This window comes from Rhopalosiphum padi, chromosome 2 (genome assembly GCF_020882245.1).
Source record: "Rhopalosiphum padi isolate XX-2018 chromosome 2, ASM2088224v1, whole genome shotgun sequence".
Classification (NCBI taxonomy): Eukaryota; Metazoa; Arthropoda; class Insecta; order Hemiptera; family Aphididae; genus Rhopalosiphum; species Rhopalosiphum padi.
Genome location: NC_083598.1, coordinates 71,513,463 through 71,534,968, shown reverse-complemented (window position 1 = coordinate 71,534,968; position 21,506 = coordinate 71,513,463). Strand labels below are relative to the sequence as shown.

At 29.8% G+C, this 21,506-nt stretch overlaps 2 protein-coding genes across 2 annotated transcripts; one reads left to right on the top strand and one right to left on the bottom strand.

Moving 5' to 3' along the window:
• Positions 1-5,649: 5,649 nt before the first annotated feature.
• Positions 5,650-9,583, bottom strand: LOC132922388 (ATP-dependent DNA helicase PIF1). The gene is made up of 7 exons (XM_060985872.1): positions 9,044-9,583; positions 8,704-8,956; positions 7,385-7,653; positions 7,070-7,305; positions 6,675-6,997; positions 6,207-6,352; positions 5,650-6,135 (listed from the first exon to the last, which is right to left on the bottom strand). The coding sequence occupies exons 1-7, from the start codon at positions 9,371-9,373 to the stop codon at positions 5,914-5,916; spliced, it is 1,779 nt and encodes a 592-aa protein (XP_060841855.1). The 5' UTR covers positions 9,374-9,583; the 3' UTR covers positions 5,650-5,913.
• Positions 9,584-16,353: 6,770 nt separating this feature from the next.
• Positions 16,354-18,078, top strand: LOC132921480 (small ribosomal subunit protein mS27). Its single transcript, XM_060984518.1, has 2 exons — positions 16,354-17,588; positions 17,646-18,078. Exons 1-2 carry the CDS (start codon positions 16,551-16,553, stop codon positions 17,922-17,924), a joined length of 1,317 nt encoding a protein of 438 aa, XP_060840501.1. The 5' UTR covers positions 16,354-16,550; the 3' UTR covers positions 17,925-18,078.
• Positions 18,079-21,506: the final 3,428 nt, after the last annotated feature.

The following is a 21,506-nucleotide window of genomic DNA, read 5'->3' as shown; positions in this document are numbered from 1 at the left end:
ATATAGAACCCATAACAATAATTTTAAACAAAACTTCGACAATAAACCTTCTTCATAAGATCTTATCAATTTGTATCGTTAATACGTATATCATGTAAATAACTATCTAGGTATCAGATCAATTAAAAATTAAACACAAAAAGGCATTTAGAAATAAAAGGTATTTTTGAGTGAAAAATAACAATAAATACATCCATCATCTTAAGATATCTAATTAGATATTAAATGAAACACATTTTTATATAAAAATTATTTTTCTATATTCTTATTATTAAAAGAAAGGCTTTTGCCTCCAAATCCGATCCCTACTCATTATTAATATATTTTTCTATTAATAAAAAGAAAAAATGTGTAAAAAAATTATATAATTGTGTGTGAGCAATAAATATAAGTGTATAACTATTATATACTAAGATTAAAGTCGAAATAATATTGAGTAAATAACAATAATGACATACGTAGGTGTTTTGTTGATAATTAGAGTTTTTTTTATTAGAATATTAACTTACTTAAATATTACTACAATGCTACTGTCAACTAATATGGTAAAATAAAAAATCCAGACTCCACTCCAAGTCGGTACTTTGATCGCGAATCAAAGGACACAAGGCACCAACTGCCAACAAACACTCTTGCGAACCTCATTCAAGTCAAGATAAGTCGACCTCGCGACAGTGTGGAACTAGCAACAGATTTTCATAGTGTATACATTAATGTAAAAAAAAAATAGACTTCCTACTAAATTAAATTCGAGTAAAGATATATGCTGAAAAGATCATCTGTTGTTAGCTATTTTTTTTATATTATTCATTTTAAGTAGGTAATTTTATAATCAAAGATTTTCATGAACCAAAACTAAACTGGTAAGCTAATATAGCTACCGATGACGTACGGCTAGTGGCTACGCGACGAAAACATGACGAAGACACGGCAAGTATCGGTGTATCGATCATCGTAGATGGTCAAAAATTAACGATCAGTTTCGAAGATCTAGTTGATTAGTTTTATCCATGGCCAACCCCCAAACCACGTGCCCCACGCCAACGATTGCGATTTTCCGCGGCTTGAAGGTGCGTCAAACGTGTGGTATACTGCAGTGTTGCAGACGTTATGCCCGAGACGAGTAGCGTCGGCCCGACCAGATCAACTACTTTTTCTTTTAGACTTTAGTTGAATGCGTTATTATATAAATATTATAAGACGAAATCGACGTAGGGACCGTGGACATGAGAAACAACAAGAACGGATATGAATGATAGGATGGCAATTATAAGTCACTTCCGCATGTTTTTTGGCGATGGTCCGTATACTAACGCGCAGGGACGGCGGCCAACAGTAATCTCAATCAAATGGTGAGCGGGTAAAGCTAATAAAAAAAACGTCACGACGTCTCTAGTCCTCTAGATGACAGTGTAACGAATACGAGACCGTAGACACATTGCACGTATATACAAAGGTAACGTCTAGATCTAGACGTCGTCGATATTTGGTTTGCGCGAAGCTACAGAACAACCTGCGGACAACGAAAAAATCTACTGTGCGGCACACGTGGACGCACAAAAACAACTTGTCGTCCAGGAGTTCGACAAGACGACAATAGGTATCTCGACGTTTTTTGTGACGGAGTAAGTTTTCAAATTAAAAATGTCACATCCATGATTAGGTTTATCGCCAAAACAATATACGCACATAAAAAAGTTAATTTTATTTTTTCATATGGGTCACGGTCAACTGTGGACGGTTCTTTAAAAAAAAAAAAAAAAAAAACTAAGTCTCTTTTTAAGAGTGTAGAGTATTTGTTAGATTTTTAAAAATATGTTAGAATGTTCAAAGGACCGTCGCTTAATCTTTTAAAACTATAATACATCCGATAATCTAAAAATTTACTACGAAAAATATATATTATCTGGGTGAAGGAGTAGGTTTTGAATTTCGAAACTTCACATTCGCTATACCGTGATTGTCGGGCAAATACTGATACAATGCCCGAACAATTTATCCTTATTTAAACTTTGCCTTAAAAAATCAGACATTGTGCACAATGTCTAACTTCCTAATTACCTATCCTGTAACATATACAATGTTCGCTGTCTAAGTATTGTGTACTTACTAAATCAGCGTGTAGTTTTCAAGTCAAACATAGAACTGTTGAGTGTTGTCTAGTTGTCTGAATAAATTACCCACTAAACTAAATAAATAAATTGTGAATATATTTTAATGTAATAATAATTTATTTAACTATTATATTATAGATCTATAACGATGCTAGAAACCTAGAGTGTAGCGATTACATGGTGCCGACGAATATTTGATTTATATTTATATCAATCATATCAATCAATAAAGTTTTATTGGCTGCATAATTTTGTTTACGTTTTATTCACTGGATCAGTTCTGGAAAAAAGTGCATTTACTTAAACATTTTTGTTACCTACATAATGTCTTGCAGCGTGCAATTCATAGCGTACCTATACTTACTTATATATTGTGCAAATAATATTACTGCCGTATACTATAGACAGTATAGACGACTATAAACATTGAAATGTAATATAAATTCATCATAGGAACACGCAATATTTTAATACATATATTAAGATACAGTAGTTGACGAACCAATGACGTACGTAAAATTGTGACACCTGCAATAGCGCAATTATGGCAATCGTTAATCGTTAGTCGTTACTATAATTTACGAAAGCTCGAAAATTAATCGTTACGTAACAATGCGGCCGACTGCTTGAAGGACACGAAACGTCATGGATAAAGGCAAAGTTATAGAGCGAGACTGTACTACATTACACGTACAAAAGTATAACGATAAACGGTAGAAAAGTTGACGGGCGGAAATGGAACAGCCGGCGGAGAAGCCGGATAACAATGATAAAAATATAATTATATTATATTATAAAAACGTACTAAAGCGTTTGATGTCGAGTAGGTTTCCACGAAGCGGTGGCACACTCGGACGCACGTCAAAATAAATACGTCTCGGTGAAGTGCGATGTACGTGGTCCACGTTTACGCGTCGCAACACAGCCGGAGCTCGACGAACGGCCAAACGCAATCGGGGACGCATAAAAGTTACATAATATACGACTACCGACAAAGCAGCCGATTCAAATCGCAAATGGTATTTTGCGATCGTACAAAAATACAATGTCAGTGTCGGATACTTTTCGACGAGATATTGTGAAAAAGTAAAAACAAATGAAAATAAAACAAATATCGTGTGTCGTGTGATATGGGATTACGGGAACGCGCACAACCAATGGTCAGCATGTGTCTTTGAATGCAGTGACAACGTAGTCTAGTTGCGGTGGCATGGCGGTACTGAACGATAAATATATATAATATTATATATCCTGACCGTGACTGCGGTGACGATATATATGTTACGGCTAAAGTCCGAAACATGGCTAAAGTGAACATTATCCGGATAATGCGCACATAATCCATATTAGATGGATAAAGTAAACACTTAACATTTAGAATCATAGTTTCGTATATTAACCGGATATTTTGTACATTAGCCATTGATTGATGGATGAAGTAACTGGATAGAAAAAATGTACAAAAAAATATATTATTATATAATTATATTTTCAACAGCACTAAATGTAATACTAAAAATAAATACAAATATATACTATGAACTAGGTAATAACGAAGGAACGATAGAAAAACATTACAATTTTATAACAATTTTTTTGTATTTGACACCTCGTCTACTCTAATGAATGGCTAAGGACAAACATCAAATTGAGACCTAGTGTAATGTTTTTCTATATCGTTCCTTCGTTATTACCTAGTTCATAGTATTTATTTATGTTTATTTTTAGTATTACATTTAGTGCTGTTGAAAATTTAATTATATAATAATATATTTTTTTGTACATTTCTATCCAGTTACTTCATCCATCAATCAATGGCAACCGTCATTAATTTACGAAAGCTCAAAAATGAATCGTTACGTAACAATGCGACCGACTGCTTGATGGACGCGAAACGTCATGGATATCGGTAAAGTTAAAGCGAGACTGTACTGCATTACACGTACAAATGTACAACGACAAGTCGACAAATGGCAGAATGGAACAGTCGGTGAAATAGCCGGACAACAATGATAAAAATATACTAAAGCATATTTTGATGTCGAGTAGGTTGCCATGAAGTGGTAGCACAATCGGACGCGCGTCAAAATAAAAACGTACCGGTGTACGGAGTTTACGCGTCGCAAAACAGGCGGAGGTTGACAAACGTAATTGAGTATACGCATAAAAATAATACGGCGACCGACAAAGCAGTAACTCCAAATCGCAAATGGTATTTTACGATCGTATAAATGTACAATATAATAAGTTTCATTACTCTTTCCGAAAAAATTTGTTTATCTTTATTAGTTACCTATTATTGACTATTAATAATTCAACCACTAATAAACCATCACTGTGATTGTCAAAATTTTTATCAACAATTGTATTCAGAGTTAAAATAATAAAATACAATTATAATTAAAGAGGGTGACACTCAAACTCAAAACACGCTCGTGCATGTTAAATTGTTTAACAAATTGTATTTGTTTGATATGTACGACTGTACGAGTATTATAGACTACACACGAATTGCGTCTAGCTCTCCAGCTTAATCTAAACGACTACATGAATTGCGTCCGTATTTTTAAATATTTAATTGAACTTGATTCAATATTTATTTTTTGGATGGAACTTTTAAAAGTATCCAAAATTATTTACACAATTTTTTACAATTCAGGCTTGAAAAGTAATCATTATATACCATTGGTGACTAGTATTTTTTTTACTTCCTAGTAAACTTATAATAAAACATTAAGACATCTCAAATCTGAATTATTCCTAAAATTATGAATTCTTCACTTAAAAAGCAATACATTCTTATATACTTCTTATTAATCATGTGGCTATCAGTTTAAATGGTTAGTTTGAGTAAAGAATATAAAAAAAGGTTAGGTTTTCCAATCAAGTATTTACCTGCAGTTATTTAATTTTATATTATTTTTAATTTTAATTATTATATTACACTTCTATAATTTAAACTTATATATTTTCATTTTGCTTACTTCTAATTGCTAACAACGACAACAATCAATATTCATAACCTACCAATAGTCATAAATCATAATCTTCTATTGACAGCCCTAAGTGTTTAAAATGGAAGAAATAATGTTTTTACATTGAGACGCAACTCATGTAGTCATTAAATATGGTTGACACACAAATTTGTGTGGTTATTAAATATCATCAGTACGCAATTCTTGTGGAAAAGGAATATTTTTTAGAGCACAATAACTACTCTACAGCCTGCATAAATTAAATTATAAATTACAATAAATAATATTATGTAACACATTTATTTATTCAAAGCATATTAAATTACAAAATTAGTTTTATTTAATAAAATAATATGTGAAACATTAGTATTCATCTTATTCAAATCACATTTTTTTTTTATGGTTTATATTGTAGCAATAAATTAAATTAAATTAACTACAATAATAAGTATATATAATTTTTAAGACAAACTAAATATTAATAATATATTTATAGTATAATTAATAATTGATGTATTCTTATATAATTATTAGAAAATAACATAAAACCAAAATAAAAAATCCATTGTAATTGTAGGTATAACAAACATATATAAATCTAAAAATATTAATTGTTTGTATAAATTGCGTAGTTAAATATATAAATACATTTTCAAAAAGAAAAAAATGTTTGAGATCAAATTAGCTAAACATCATTAAATTTAAGTCTAATATTTCAAGTTAATAAAATATTAACAGATATACAGTTTAGCTATTATAACAGTCATATTGATACCTTTGACCATTTTAAATTATAATATAGTTAAATGATACATTTTAATTTTTCATATATTTTTTTTACCCAAAGTATACATTTTATCAGATTGAATAATTCTATCTAATTTATTATAAAACGCTATCACATCAGGATTTGCCCAAACATGTTTCTTATCAAAATCCAAAATTCTTAAAGATAATAAACTTTTAGCTCTAGACAATGCAACATAAGCTTGTCCTGCTTCAAATACTCGCCCTAAAGATATTTCAACACAATCCAGTGTTAAACCCTAAAAAAAAAAATAATTATATATTATAATCATTTATATTTATGTTATAACTAATTATATTAAATAATAACCTGTGACTTATGAATAGAAAATGCCCAAGCTAGTTTCAAAGGTACCTGTTGTCTTGAAATAAATTGTCCAGTGGGAGTTTTAACAATCCACTTTTCAGGTTTAATAGTTACTGTATTACCACATTTAAATTGGACACAAGGAGAACCTAAAATGTTATTATATTAAATATTAAATTTTTTTTGCATTTTGTATCTCATTGCCATAACAAAAATAATATATAACAAAGGCTGGGTCAGTTACACAACAATTAATACTAAACATCTGAGTTTATTACTCAAGTACTTGTGTTGCTCTGTACACAGAGAAATATTTTAAAAACCTAATATTAAGCTTATAATAAAATATTCTAGATTATAATATTAAATAATGTCTTTCTGTAATACAATTATGTATATTATATTATTATATAAACTAAAATTGTAAAATACTATACAAATATAGCAATAATTAATAGACTTTCAACTAACCATTTTTATCAAAATCTTTGACCACTCCTCTAGCACCATTTACTAGCCCTGATGATACACTTATATTTTTTAATAACATGACTTGAGCACCAGACTTGAGAACAAATGATTTTGCTACAGGAGTATGATCATCTAATGTTTTAGTTGGGCCACTATCAAAAGCTTCAAATTTATATACTTTGCCTGGTAAATCAAATATTTTTTTTTGATTTATCATCTGAGCATCAGCTGTTCGACAACAAAGACGTGTAGGTACAATTCCATTTTGTTCTAATAAATTAGATGCTGTGGCTTTTAATTTTATTGCTGTAACTGGATCTATGCTGAAAATGTCAAGTTATTAAATTTATCAACTTATCTGTTTATTTAGCATTTCAAGATATTATTTTACTTACTTTCCTAAGCGTAGTTCATTTAATATTTTTATAAATTCATTATCTGACTGTCTATGAACAAACTTCAAGTTGAAACAACGAAAACGACACTCTGCCCAAGTTTTAGTTTGAAAACAGAATCTAGATTTTCCTTGTTTAACAGGAGGTAATTGCAAAAAATCGCCACATAATACTAATTTTATACCACCAAATGGCTCATCTCGTTTACGTACAGCTTTTGCTATTTTGTCAAGTTTCTAAAAAATATTAAAAATTGTTTATAAAATTAATTGAAATTACAATTTAAAATGTAATGAAAAATAATAGAATAATCACTTCAAAGTATTCCCCATCTACCATTGATATTTCATCAATAATAAGTATTTTACATTTACGCCAAACTTGTGCAGTTGACGATTTAGAAGCCATTTCAATACCTCGTTCAATAGTGCATTCACCATTACCAATACCAGCAAAGGAATGTAACGTAACCCCTCCGATAAGACAAGCTGATGCACCAGTACTAGCAGTTACCATTGTTACATCAGGTGGTAAAGTATTCACAATGTAACGTAGTAAAAAAGATTTGCCTGTTCCTGCACTACCTGAAAATATAAAGCAAATTTGAATCCTGCTTTTTTATTTTCAAATAGAATCAAAGATTTAAAAATAATTTTTATAATATACTAAAACATTTGATAAACTATAAATATAAATAAATAATGACTTATTTTTAAACTATGAGAATATGTTAAATTTTTTAGAACTTGAATTTATTTATTTTTTACTGCACGCTTATAGTATACAATTTTTTAGTTTTTAAAAACCTAATCCATATATTTTTTAATATAATAATAAAAAAATTCAGCTTTAAAAATAATTATATTTACAGTAGAACCCGTTAGGTTAGGTTAACCTCTCGCTTAAAACGATTTCCCGGCTAATAAGCTCATTTTTACGAGTCCCTTGATTTTGACAACATTTAACATGTATTTAACACTGGATAATACACTCTATGTTCCCGGATAAGACGCTCATCTTGTCAATGATGTTAATATAAAAATACATTGTATATACATATACATTGTACAAAATTTAAAGAAATACCTCACTAATATAAACGATAATGAATAAAAAACGTGTACTTGTACTGGTTATCGGAAGATAACCATCGTTGATAACATCATCTTAATATAATTGAAAACTTCCTGTATTCAAAAAACATTAAAAATGTGAAACAAAGAAAGATATATGATTTTTTTTTAAATAGGTAATATAATTGTAATATTTTAATTTAATTTTAATATTTTTATATGTAATAATTCACTCTGCAAATTGTAAAAAATATAATTTGTATGTATATAACATGGATGTATTGTAAAATATAATAAAAAATGTTTGTACCCACATAATACAATTTCCCTCTTAAGACGCTATTTTTAACTGGTCCCTTGGAGAGCATCTTAAATGGGTTTTACTGTATATAGGTAAGGTTATTATTGGAAAGAAGAAATCTGTGCCATTTAAACTAGGTAACTTTCTCCTATAAGCTATTATAGTACCTATAATAATAGGTATTATTTGTTCCCAGTATGTAGTTTAATATTTGATTTATACTTGAATTTTAATGTATACAATTATAATATACTACTTACCAGTAAAAAATATATTATTATTGGTATTAACAGCTTCAACTACCTCTTGCTGTTCATCAGATAGTTTGTCTTTTAAATTAACTAAATAACTTTTTTTGACATTGTGGTTTACCAATTCATCGTTCAATTTTTTTTTTTTCATACTAGGACCATTTAATTTATGATCAACACGTCCAATATCCTTCACATTAATAGGACTGATTTCTTCAGTTGAGCTACTCTTAACAGCTAATAGTCGTTCCCTGATTTTTACCTATAACCACAAATAGAAATAAATAAAATACACTGTACTTACTACTTTCATAACAGTCCACTGATAATAATATATAATATAATATACCTGAGGCGATTCTTTACGTCCTGTCACTTTGACAAAAAGAGTCTTTAGAAATTCGGCTAGTTGTGTAACAGGAGCATTTGAAATCATCATCATAACTTTATCAGTTTTAAAATGGATTGTTGCTTTGCCATCACTAGCAAAACGTTTGTGTACTGCAATGTCTTTCAATGCTAAACGGTGAACAACACCTTTGTCAGCAGATACATCAATGAAAATGTCTCGAAAATTGTTGCGAGTCAATACCAGTTTTGTTGTCAATGATTTGAAACGTTTCAATACAACACCTTGGGCGTTCGACCATTCTACAGAACAGGAACATTGTAAACTCATTACTTAACTGGATGTTAATTTGTGTACAAAGGAAATAACTAATTAAACAACAAAATATAAAATTAAAAGTTTTAATGAATTTCTAATAAAGTTATAACTTGAAATTTGAAAATAGACAATGATCAATGACCAATGAGTACTGAATATTGTGAATAATGAAAAAAAAAAAACGTTAAATCAAATACTATAGAATCAGCTATAGTATTTGGTTAAATGTTAAACCGTTATTATAGATGGCGTTGTAAAGCCGCACCACAAAATAATGATAAATGATAAATTTAATTTATTGATAACGGTGTATCGGTGTATGAACAAATAGGACCTGGGCACGCAAGGTTTATAGATTATACAGGTTGCCTCATTTCGCATTTTTGAAATTTTGGAAGTGGGAGAAGCCACATCGTGACGTCACCCGAAGTATAAACTGTTTCGTTATTGCCATATAACACGGGTAAAATGAACACGATTTTTAACTTTCCCCGGCTCCTACAGTTTCAATATTAATTTTTTTAATTTGAAAAAAATCTAATATAGGCTCACAGTATAAATGAATATATTTGCGTAAAAAAAAAAAATGAAATTTAACCATAACTTGGTTAAAAAAAATATAAAAAGTGGATGATCCAAGTCATCACACTGAGTTTTGGGTGACATGAAACAGTAAGGTTTTTTTTAATGTTTTTGAGCATTTAACCTACCATACGTTTTACTTAGAACTCAAAAAAGGTTTTTAAAAACATTTTAGTTCATGTGATAACCTAAAGAAGTTAATAGGAACCTAAATATTAAATAAAAATATAAATAAAATACTTACATTCTCGTTATTGTAACAAATTTTTTTTACTTTCTCTTATAAAGTTAAGTAGTTTAACATAGAAAAAAATTTGTAGCAATTGCTTTAACAATATATAAACATGAAAAAAATTATAGAGCATCTTCTTTAACAACATATAAACATTATATAATCGTAAAAAAATTATACATGTTTTTGTATGTTTCAAGTCACTTGTTTTAACACTAAAAAATAAATTCATTCTTAAAAAATCAGATTATGAATATTTTTAAATGATGTTTGGACTAGTTTGTAATAAAATTTTTGTTAAAAAAAAATTAAAATTGAATATTTGGAAACAATATAGAAAAATAACGTTTTTGAAAACCTTGATCAAAAGCGTAATAATTAAAAACGTTAAAAAGACTTGGATTTATTTTTGTACCTATATTGAATAACGTTTTCAATGTTAAAAAAGCAATAACGATAGAATAAATATCACGTACATCGATCGGCGTCCGCGATCCTATGTGCGAAAATAAAAAGAATGAAGAAAAACGTCCGGGGGACTGTTGTCGGCGGTCGTGCGGCGAAAAAATCGTGAATACGCACGGCTGTCAAAAGACGCTACTAACTAGGTACGCGAATACGAAAAGAACGTGTTGGAAAAAGCTCTGGAGAAGTTTTAAGATCCCGTGAAAAGTTTGTACATAATAAATAATTGTTTAATATTTTAACTTTTAATTTTTTGTCTGAGAGGGGGGATTTTTCCATTCGGTGTGGTGGAGATGCACGGATAAGGTTCTAGATTCTTCTTTTCCTTTTTATTATTCTATTCCTAATATTTTTATTATTATTATAATTATTTTATTCTCATAATAACTTTTATTTAAATTGTGCTTTTATCGGCGATTGCACTATTGAGGTTTCTACGGTTTCTTGTTATCCGTCACAGAACACGATATCGGTCCTGTGTTATCGCTAATGAACCGGGTATAAAAGGCCCAGCGAAACGACCAGCACTGACATTCACTGTCTGTCCTCCGTCGTAGCAAGACCCACCTCGGGCAGACTTGCGCGATTAGGGAAGGCATCTGGTAACTATATTTTTTGATCTTTAACATATTATGTTGCCTGCATATTACATTGCTTGTTACTCGTATTATTAAATACATAGTGATTTGATTCATACCTATTCGCAGCTCTAACATGCACAAACAAAATTCGACTTTGGCCTATAATACAGGGTGGTGCAGAGGAAACGCATGTTTTTCAATATTGAATTACTGGGACACAATGGGTTGAAAATAATAAAAACAAGTATTAAATGATAGGATTTTTAATGCCGTTTTTGAAATTACATAGCATGTTTAGGTTTGGAAAATAATGTCTTTGAGATGACGTCCTTCTTGCTGGATACAAATGTGGATCCTCTTACGGCTCTCTCCAACATTTCATTCGGCACGGCTTCAATTCCCTGACGAATGGAATTCTTAAGGTCTTCGAGTGTGCGAGGCTTGTTGATGTACACTTTTGATTTTAAATATCCCCACAAAAAGAAGTCACATATCGACAGGTCGGGTGAGCGAGGGGGCCAGTGAACATCGCCAAATCTCGAAATCACATGTCCTGGAAACATTTGTCGAACCACTGCCATGGATGCTCTCGCCGTGTGAGCTGTGGCACCATGACGACTGAAACGGCATTGCATGGGCTGTCTGCTAACATTCGTTCAAGGTCAATACCCCCTCCCGTCGCCGCGTACTAGCGGTTCGAAAAACATGCGTTTCCTCTGCACCACCCTGTATAAGTCTGACACCGTTCGGGCAGTGCATCAGTGGTTGGTTTGTTGCGTTTGCGCGAACACTGATCGTCATATCTGTATTAAATATTTGCGTTAATGCATATTTTATTTTTTCTGTTTCCGTGTTATATGATAAACAGTCATTCGTAGGAATACGTTATTCGTAAGTGTTCAAGTATGTTTCCCAAACAGAACGTATATTCGTAAAACCCTGTTTCCCTGTGCTTTATCGTCATTGTCGACATGCGCAGAGTTACGGCGGGTTATGTTCCGCAGAAATGACGAATCGCGCGTACGTCTTATCTAGCGAGCATATGGCACAGTTCCAGTGACTCGTCAGAGTTCCGCGTTACGGGTGTATCGCTCTCGTTTGAGCTGCCCGTCTCGTGTGCCGCTGTAATGATCTGACAACGCGTGCGATTCGATTCTGATCCGATTATTCGGTGGCTGTGACGTCGTTGAATGACATACGAATCTGTTCGAAACATTGTACACATTACGAAAATGTTAATTTATTTTTTTGGTAGTGTTTGTAAAATTGTAACGTATAATAATTGTCTATTGTACAAGATCTTTTTTAGTAATACATATATCCAGGTTCATTTAGTTAAGTTTATTATTTATAAACACTTAGTTATGAATATTTTTTTTTTATAGATTTCCTATGAAAAATGAGCAATTAACTCAACTGTAGCCAATCGATGTCAAAAGCGAATTAGTGTAAAATTTGTTGAAAAAACACTCAAAAATTTGACATATTGACATCTTCTTTTATATATTATTTTAATAAAAGTGACAAATAGTTACGTTCACAATATCTAGGATTGCAGCGGTCGCATAGAAAAAAGGTCTAGGTGTGGTCGCCGCAGCCTAACGATTGATTATATTAATTACCCATTATTATTAACCAACTTTTTTTTTTCATAGTCGATACAAATATACAAATATTATGGCTCTAATAGGTTATAGGTTATAGGTATATTTTGCATCAGAAAAAACTGATGATTTACAAATTCACTACATCAAATGTTGTTTCCAGCGTTCCGTTTAAATAAATAGAAGAGGTACGCTAAAGAAAAAAAGAAAAAAGAAGGCGGACTTTGTCCCCCTACGTCCTCCCCCAATTCAAGCACTGCACATAGGTGTTAACTGTGAAGATATTCTTAATATAATGGCTAAAACTTCGTGAAAATTAGATTTAATATTGTAATTTTTTCTTTATATCAATGTTTATACTTAAAAAAGTAGGTATCGTATCTAAGTAGGTATAACTAGTTTTCATAAAAAAAATTTGTATGTTTTTTAAAAAAAAGTTCTACTTTTCTATAACTGATTTTCAAAAACATCCCCCAAAACTTTTTTTTGCGTACATCCCTGTATTGTTTAATACTATTATAACAAGTCTCAAAATGTATTAGTGCTGACTGCTGAACAATAACTATTAACTAATAAGTATAGTAAATTACAAAATGACAAGTGTAATATTATGTTTTCTATTCAAAACTATTGTCCTTATCCGTTTGTGGATGAGATTAATCCCACATAGAAGAACGATAAATGGTGAAATCTCAAGTTTATCGATAGAGAATTTTATGTAGATTCCATTTAAATGGTTAGTGTAATTAATTTTCCAGTAGTTAAATAGATAGCTTTCAAAACGCATAAAAAAGCCAAAAAACATATCATATATTATAAATTAAGATAATGAATTATTAATTAGTATAACCATGGTTTTAGTTTTAAAAGGTTACCACTTGGAATGTCTAATAAACAATTGCGGTTATGTTAAATTTTTACGTATATAATAATTATACGTTAATTTGATGATATCTTGTATTTTTATTTTTTAATAATTTTACTTTTTAGTATTTACGTTTTCAAAGTTTCAAACCTTCTAAGTACCTAGTTTTTGTATAATTAAATAATATGTTGTTTACCCTGTACAGTAGGTATATAAATTACAGATCTAAACAGTAGATGTGGTCTTCATCAGTCATTCGTAGTTATCGGAAAGGTACAACCGGTTTGCATATTATTTAGATTTGATTTTATATAACAGTAAAATTATTTTTAGGTATTATCGACAAATAATTGAAACCATTGCAAAAAACAAATTAAATTCATGCTATAATATTGCTATCTACAACATTCGTGTTCAAATCTTCATAACTCAAATCAAGTTCTGTATAGTGTCCTATAATGTATTATACTCATTTAAGGTTTATTACCTATTAGCACATCTGAAACAATTTAAGAGATACACTGACATGATAATTATTTATCTTAATATAAAGTTGTAGTCAGTTGTTGGTTGATTATTTGTGATTTTGTAATTGTTGGCTGTTCAATTTTATAGTAAGTGGTGATAGAATTACTATTTTATAATATTAAAAAGCTTATATATTTAATGTTTATATTGATAATTTTTTACTTTTCTATATTTTTGTCACCAAGGTATATTATTATTATATACATTTTTTGTTAATTAAAATGTAAGTTGTGTAAAGGCCGAATTAGATTTCATGAATTTAAAAATGCCGCCATAATAGTAAATAAATCTAGATGTCTCAAATAGGCTGCATGCAGTCCCATGGAACCAGTAAATGTCAGTGGATCTAAATGACTCGGTATCATTTTGTCTCGGGATCTGAATGAGTCGGATCTGGTATCAATTCTTATCAGAATGGTTAACGGGATCTCGATGACGCGGATCTATTTGTCAACATACCAATTTAAAATGTTGAAATCATGGATCAATGTCCGATTGATTGATACCCGGTGGCGATTGACGATTAGACAAACTAAATACTATTAACTAAATAGATCCGATTCAAATATCCAATATCGGCAATACCCTATGCCCTATGGTTAGCCTATGATTTATTGATTTTACATTTTTTATTTTTTTCTAAGCCTAATACCTTCTTACCTTCAGACTCGGTTACAAAAAAATATATACATCATTGTAAAATAAATACATTCATCGTTTTATTCCATGAGCGTAGTTAAGATTTCGATCAGTGGAGGGGGCAATTAAAACTCAATTTTTCTTCTAGTATTTACTTATATTATTATTTTTAAATTATAACAATGACAATCGTCTAGTCTTCACAAAATCTGCTTATAATTTTCTGTTGCAGTGCAGCTCTTCCTTTTTTTCATCTAGCAGCTTTCTATGCACGCATTGTTTAATAATTGTTTGTTATTTATTTTAAGTGGTTGCTAGGATACTAAAAATATGTCTAATTACTTTAGATATATATTTTTTTTTTTTTTTGATATTTTTAGTATCCTAGCAACCGCTTAGAAGAAATGACTACCAATTATTAAACAATTAAAAAATACATAGCTATATAAAAAAACCGTTTTACCCCCTTAGAGGTTAAATTTTGAAAAATCCTATCTTAGTGCGCCCCTACATTGCTTAAGGAACCTAAAAATTTCAAGTCTCTAGACCCAGCGGTTCGGTCTGGGTGTTGATGAGTGAATAGGAGCGGTCTCCTATATATTTATAGATAAGTAAAATTTAACTTGCTCCTGGTGCGCTTTTATCCTGCGGACGCGCTTGAGTAGAGACTTAAAATTTACATTGTATATAATTAATATAATTTGCAATAATATGAAAAAAAAAACTATTTTAATTTACTATTCAGACGATTTTCCGTCATCGTTGAACCATAGAATGACAAAAACAATAAAAATTATTAAATAACTTGATTTCACATCAGTGGAGCACACTTAAGTATAAATAGGGGTTACAACGTTCAATGGAAAATATACCACCTACCCATCAAATCGCTTTCAAATACTAAAAATAAATGGAAATTAGTACAATAATGCTTTTTCTAATATGCTGATATTATTCAATTATTGGCAAATGTATTAATCACAATGTCTGTGTTAACTTGAGTATCATTTTTGCACGAAAGTACCATTACATTTTCAAGCCAAAAATTCAGGAGTAGCAGTTGTTAGTCTGCTACCCTAGAACCTTCTAGTGTGCGCCACTGTTTCACATGTTTATGATATAAAATAATAAAGAAATTAGAAATTTGTATTCAATAGGTTTTGCTGAATAAATCTCTTAGGTCAAATATTTTAATTAAGTAAAATACTAAAATGTAAATAACTTAATTAATTATTAATGAGTTTACTTTGGAAATCAAAGTAGGCTAATCAATTATTGTATCGTTGTGAATATTGGGCCATTTTTATCTTGGAATTAATTAAAATATCTTTAGGAAAAACGAATTATATTCTGCTATCTAGCGGATAATTTTTATGATTCTACATTTATCATGCATAATTAATTCATCGATACACGTGATATCTGGTGTTATCATTATATGATAATAGGCCGCTTGTAATGTAATTGATAATAAATTGGCATGTCTTTTTAGTTTTTAGTGTTTTTACTTTTTACCGAAGAGCAAATATTTTCGTATTACTATCAACTATGAACTAATAAGTAATAAGTAATAATTAATATTTTTTGAAACTAATTTGTTACCTTGAACGTTTTTTTCTTTTTAAATAAATATTAATCATGCTTTTATGGTAAAAATAAAAAACATAAAACACGTTAGTCAAAGTCACTGACAATGCTTGCTTTGAAGAAATCTCTGGCCACGTTAGCTGGCTGCCGACTGCGTTGGACTAGGTCGTTTCTGTCTGAAGCGTACAGGTGCGATGATGTGTGGCAAGAACGGCTGGACTGTTCGTTGCTGAAAAAAGTCGAACCCGATTTGCTCTACCACAAGTTGTCTACCGCACTGGAACACGGTTCTAAGCAAATTAGTGCCGTGGATCTAGACGTGTTTGCCAACTCGTTGACGGATAGTACATACTTGGAGGAGTTGGAAGAACTCACTCATAAGTTTCGTTTGTCAGCACAGACTGGCACTATGCTCCCATCAACACATCATGCTGTTGTGCGATTGCTTGTAGCATCTAATAGTGTTAATGACCTTATCAGGATATTGAAGGATCGGCTAAATTACGGAATTTTCCCTGACTACTATCTCTGTAACTTACTAATGGACCGTTTCATTAAAGACAATGATATTCGAAATGCTGCAGTGGTTGTTTCCAACCAAATGTTACAAGAAGAATTAGACAATGATATTACCAAAGCTATGGGGTTATATTCCTGTTTAAAATATATCACTAATCCACCTGAATGGGAAGAAGCAAAAATAGAAACAAAAGAAACAAATAATGATGACGACGATGAAGAAGATAGAAGAGTACGTGTAGACTTTTTAAGAAATCCTTATTTTGATGATCATTTTGATTTGGCAGACGGTGATCACTTAGTTGGAAAAACTATGTTGGCAATCAGCAGTAAAATTGATAATGCTATATTGGGCAACAGTTTTAAGACTCTTGGATTAGCTTATTATAACCGATGGAATGATTTAAGTAATCAACTAGAAAAACTTAATGGTTCTATTTACCTAGAAACAGTAGATTTGGCAGTTACTGCAATAGATAAACGTGCACCTGAAAATGCTGAGAAGCTAAAAGACGCACTTAAAAGATTGCAAATCGAAAACAAAAGTTTGACTGAAGAAACAAAAAATTTTGTAAATGAGGCTGTAACTAAAAATGAAGAAACAGAAATACAAAATCAAAAAATGGTATGTAAAAGTAAAACAAACTTAAAATATTATCTATAGTATATAATTTGATTTTAGGTATACAAAAAATGGGAATCCTTCAGACGAGAAGAGCTGTCTAGGTACCTTGAGCATTTGAATAAGTTGAAACGTTTAGAGAAGGTTCAACAAGCCAAACTGGATCTCAAAGAAAAAGAACAGTTGTTATTCTTCTTTGATAATGAACACAAACATGACCTTGTTAAAGAAGAAAAATTGAAACGAATGAAAAAGACAGTTATTAAAGACCAGAGCCTTAAAGATGATTTAACATATGTACCACCAGAAATCAGAAAACCTGGTTTTAAACGAGATTAAACCAAATTATAAGTTAAGTTAAATATTACAAGGTATATAGTAACAAATAATAATTAATAAATATTTGCATTTAAATTTACTCATTATTTTATTATTTTGTTAATATCTTCTCTTGGAACTTAAGAAATATAATAATTTATTTGATTATTTTTAACTCATTGAAATTCATTCACTAGTAGTATAACGAGATTGCGGAACCTGATAGTTATAGATAATTTAATGAGGGTTTTCAATGTTCTTTGAGTTCTAATTTTAACTGTAGTGTAGGTGTAAGTGTATAGCTTTAGAGAAGATAGTTCAAATAATAAGTTTCAGTTGATATATTTTATAAGTATATTATCTCAATTATATATTAAATGCAGTGTTATGAAAGACACTCATATTATAGAATATTGAAATTTGTTAGTGTGTAGGTGGCTATTAGCCCAGAACTATTGAAGTTTGTCAGTTTGTGTGTTTCTTATGTAATCTAAACATAAGTATAATATATACAGATATGTGTATGCAGATAACTATAACGTCTATAACATATCTAGTAAACATTACTTATTATTTACTTATTTTGATAATTTGTAACGGTTTCTGACATCCATGATCTACTAGTCGCTACAGTAATTTTTAACTTTACTTTTACCTTTTAAAACATCAGTTAAAAAATACACATCACTAATTTTTCATTGTATTAATACATACAAAATGCAATTATAGATGTATAATAAAGAAAAATATTTTTTTTTCTTATAAATTAAATTAAATTTACAATATTACAGAAATATACATTGTTGGGGGAAGTAATACTAATGCACTCTCTTTTATACTGTGGTTCAAATACAGGAAAATATATTATATTGTACACAATTAATCAATTTAAAATAATTGGGCTGAAAAATACATAAGGCTAACTCAGAGTTCTATTTAAACACGTATAAACATTGCAATGGATATTATATAATTTTAAATAGTATTTTTGAATTTTGATAGAGTAAGTTTTATTAAACAATTTTTGTATAAACATTTTTTTTTCAATTTATAAAATTGACAAATTTAATTAAATATTTACTAATCATTTTTTTTTTTTGATGAAATCTTAACTATATTCAACTTGATATACTCGAAAAATTGAAATAACATCTACAAATTTTATTATTAAATGTTTGTAGACAAATAAAACATAAATAAACACATAATTAGTTTTCATATTATTTTAATTCTACTTATTCTAGATATATTTATAATATTTTTGTTTCATTTTAGCCTATAAATAATAAACGACCAAATTTAAATTTTAAATTTTTACATTGGACAAAAATAAATATTTATATATTTATTATTTTTATTCTTTATGAAGATAATGGTATATTATTACAATATCTTTTTATAGATACGATTTTATACTTTTTTTTATGATTTAATAAAATTTGGTATTCGTGATAACACGTAAGTATCAAAATTAATATATAGGTAATATGAATGAATATTTCTAAAGATTGTGTTAGGTAATCAGAAAATAATAGAATTTGAATGTATTCATTATTGAAGGAAAAAATAGGGGTGAGCACAATTAGTGAATTACCCTGCATGGTTGTATAATAATGTAGTAGGTAGCATTAGCATTATACTGTCCATATTCAACAACCATTGTATATACTATATAGGACATTTTATAGTCATTACTCATTTCTAATTATTTATTAATAAAAAAAGACATGAACTTTTTTTATTATAGTGCAATTTGAAGTAAGAACCAAGATAATATTATTTATAAAATATAATTCAAATTGTGTTATTATATGTTTAGGAAACTGTTAATTTAGTCACAGATATTATACTTAATAGTTGATACATATTTTTATATAATCTATGCTACAATTTTTGGCTGCTGCTATATTGCTTGAGGAGCAAAATTATTATTTAAATATATGAATAATGTATTACCTACTAAGTAGTTAATCTTAATAATACTACTTTAAAAAAAATTGTATTTATTAAATCAAATGAATATACCTATTGACTTATTATCTAGCTATTCTAGCTAAGCAAATTTTTAATTTTATATTATTTTTTAATCTTATTTTCAGTTTTGCTCTGATTTATGGTTTACAATTGTTTATTGTTTTGGTTAATACAATTTAATAAATTTTTTTATGTAACTTGATGAGTCATTGATTATTTAATGATTTATAAAAGTGTGACGTATACATATATTATTATAAATTTATATAGTATTATATAGGAATCTATAATGTTAGAAGTCTAGTGTCTCTCTTAGACCACAGTTTCAGTTAAAAAAAAGCTTAGTTGGTGGTGTGTCAGTGTGCACTAAATAAATAAATTATATAGGTACACTAAATAATTATAGGCTTTTAGGTATATAATAAATGTAGTTAAGACTAGGAATTTCCCCCCTTCCTTAATCCCTAATATATATCATAATTTATTCACATCCAACTTTTAATAATTTATAGTTATAACTAATAACGATAGACATTATACTATAATATATACATATCAATATTTATATTTATATAGGTGTTCCATACTTTTTCTTGGCTTTTAATAATTTAGCCTCATAAATATTCGAACTTATTAGTCTATTGACTAGTAATATTTTACTTAATTATGGCCTATAACAATAGACTTTGCATACTTTATTTTTAAGAAAGAAATAAATAAAACATTACGACTAATATAATATATTATGTAACACTAATTACTATTTAAATATTTTAAGTTCATAACAATTTATTATATATTTACACGAATATCAATACTATTATGGATAGGTATCATACACAATGATTGTAATTAGTAGCATAGGAAGACTCGTTAGCGTCCCTGGCAATCTTAGAAAAAAGCGCCCTTTAACCAATTAAAAAAATTGACAAATGTAGGTACGCAATATACGCGTTAATAACAATAATTAATGGAACAATTTAAGATTTTCCTTATGCTATTTTCATATGTTCACCATTAAATTCACACGTAGTGTGTATAAATAATCAAAATCATACACATTTCTAAATGTATAATGAAAAAATTGTGGTTTTTGAAGGTAGGATAAAAATACTTCTTTCAAAGCGGAATTTTGCAACCTTGGCGTAAGCGCACTCTTCGCCATACCCTTGCTATGCCACTGATTGTATTGTAACATAAAGTAATATTAATAAACTTATTAACTTTAGTTGGGGCACAGAATAAATGAATGGTTGTGGGCTGTAGTAGTTGTTCAGTATTCAGTTGTTTGTTCCCGTTTCCCGTTTCCCGCCATGAAACTTAAATCATGTCAGTTGTGACGTCATCATTAATCGCGGCTGGCGATCGACCCGTGTCCCGACAACCGTGATGTGGAAAAGACTGGTACGTCGTGGACACACGGCGAACAGTGTAGGCACCTAAACGGGACTAGGAGGTTAGACTGTTCACAGTCGTCTGGAACATGATTAACGTGCCGCCGCCGCTACTCGCCGGTCGCACAGCCGGCGTATCGTATGGCGAAAAGGGGCGGCTGTGCGTGCGATGTACGAACGGCGTTAACGGATTATATATTGGCTTGTACAGGGTGGTCATATTGTGTGTCTCGCG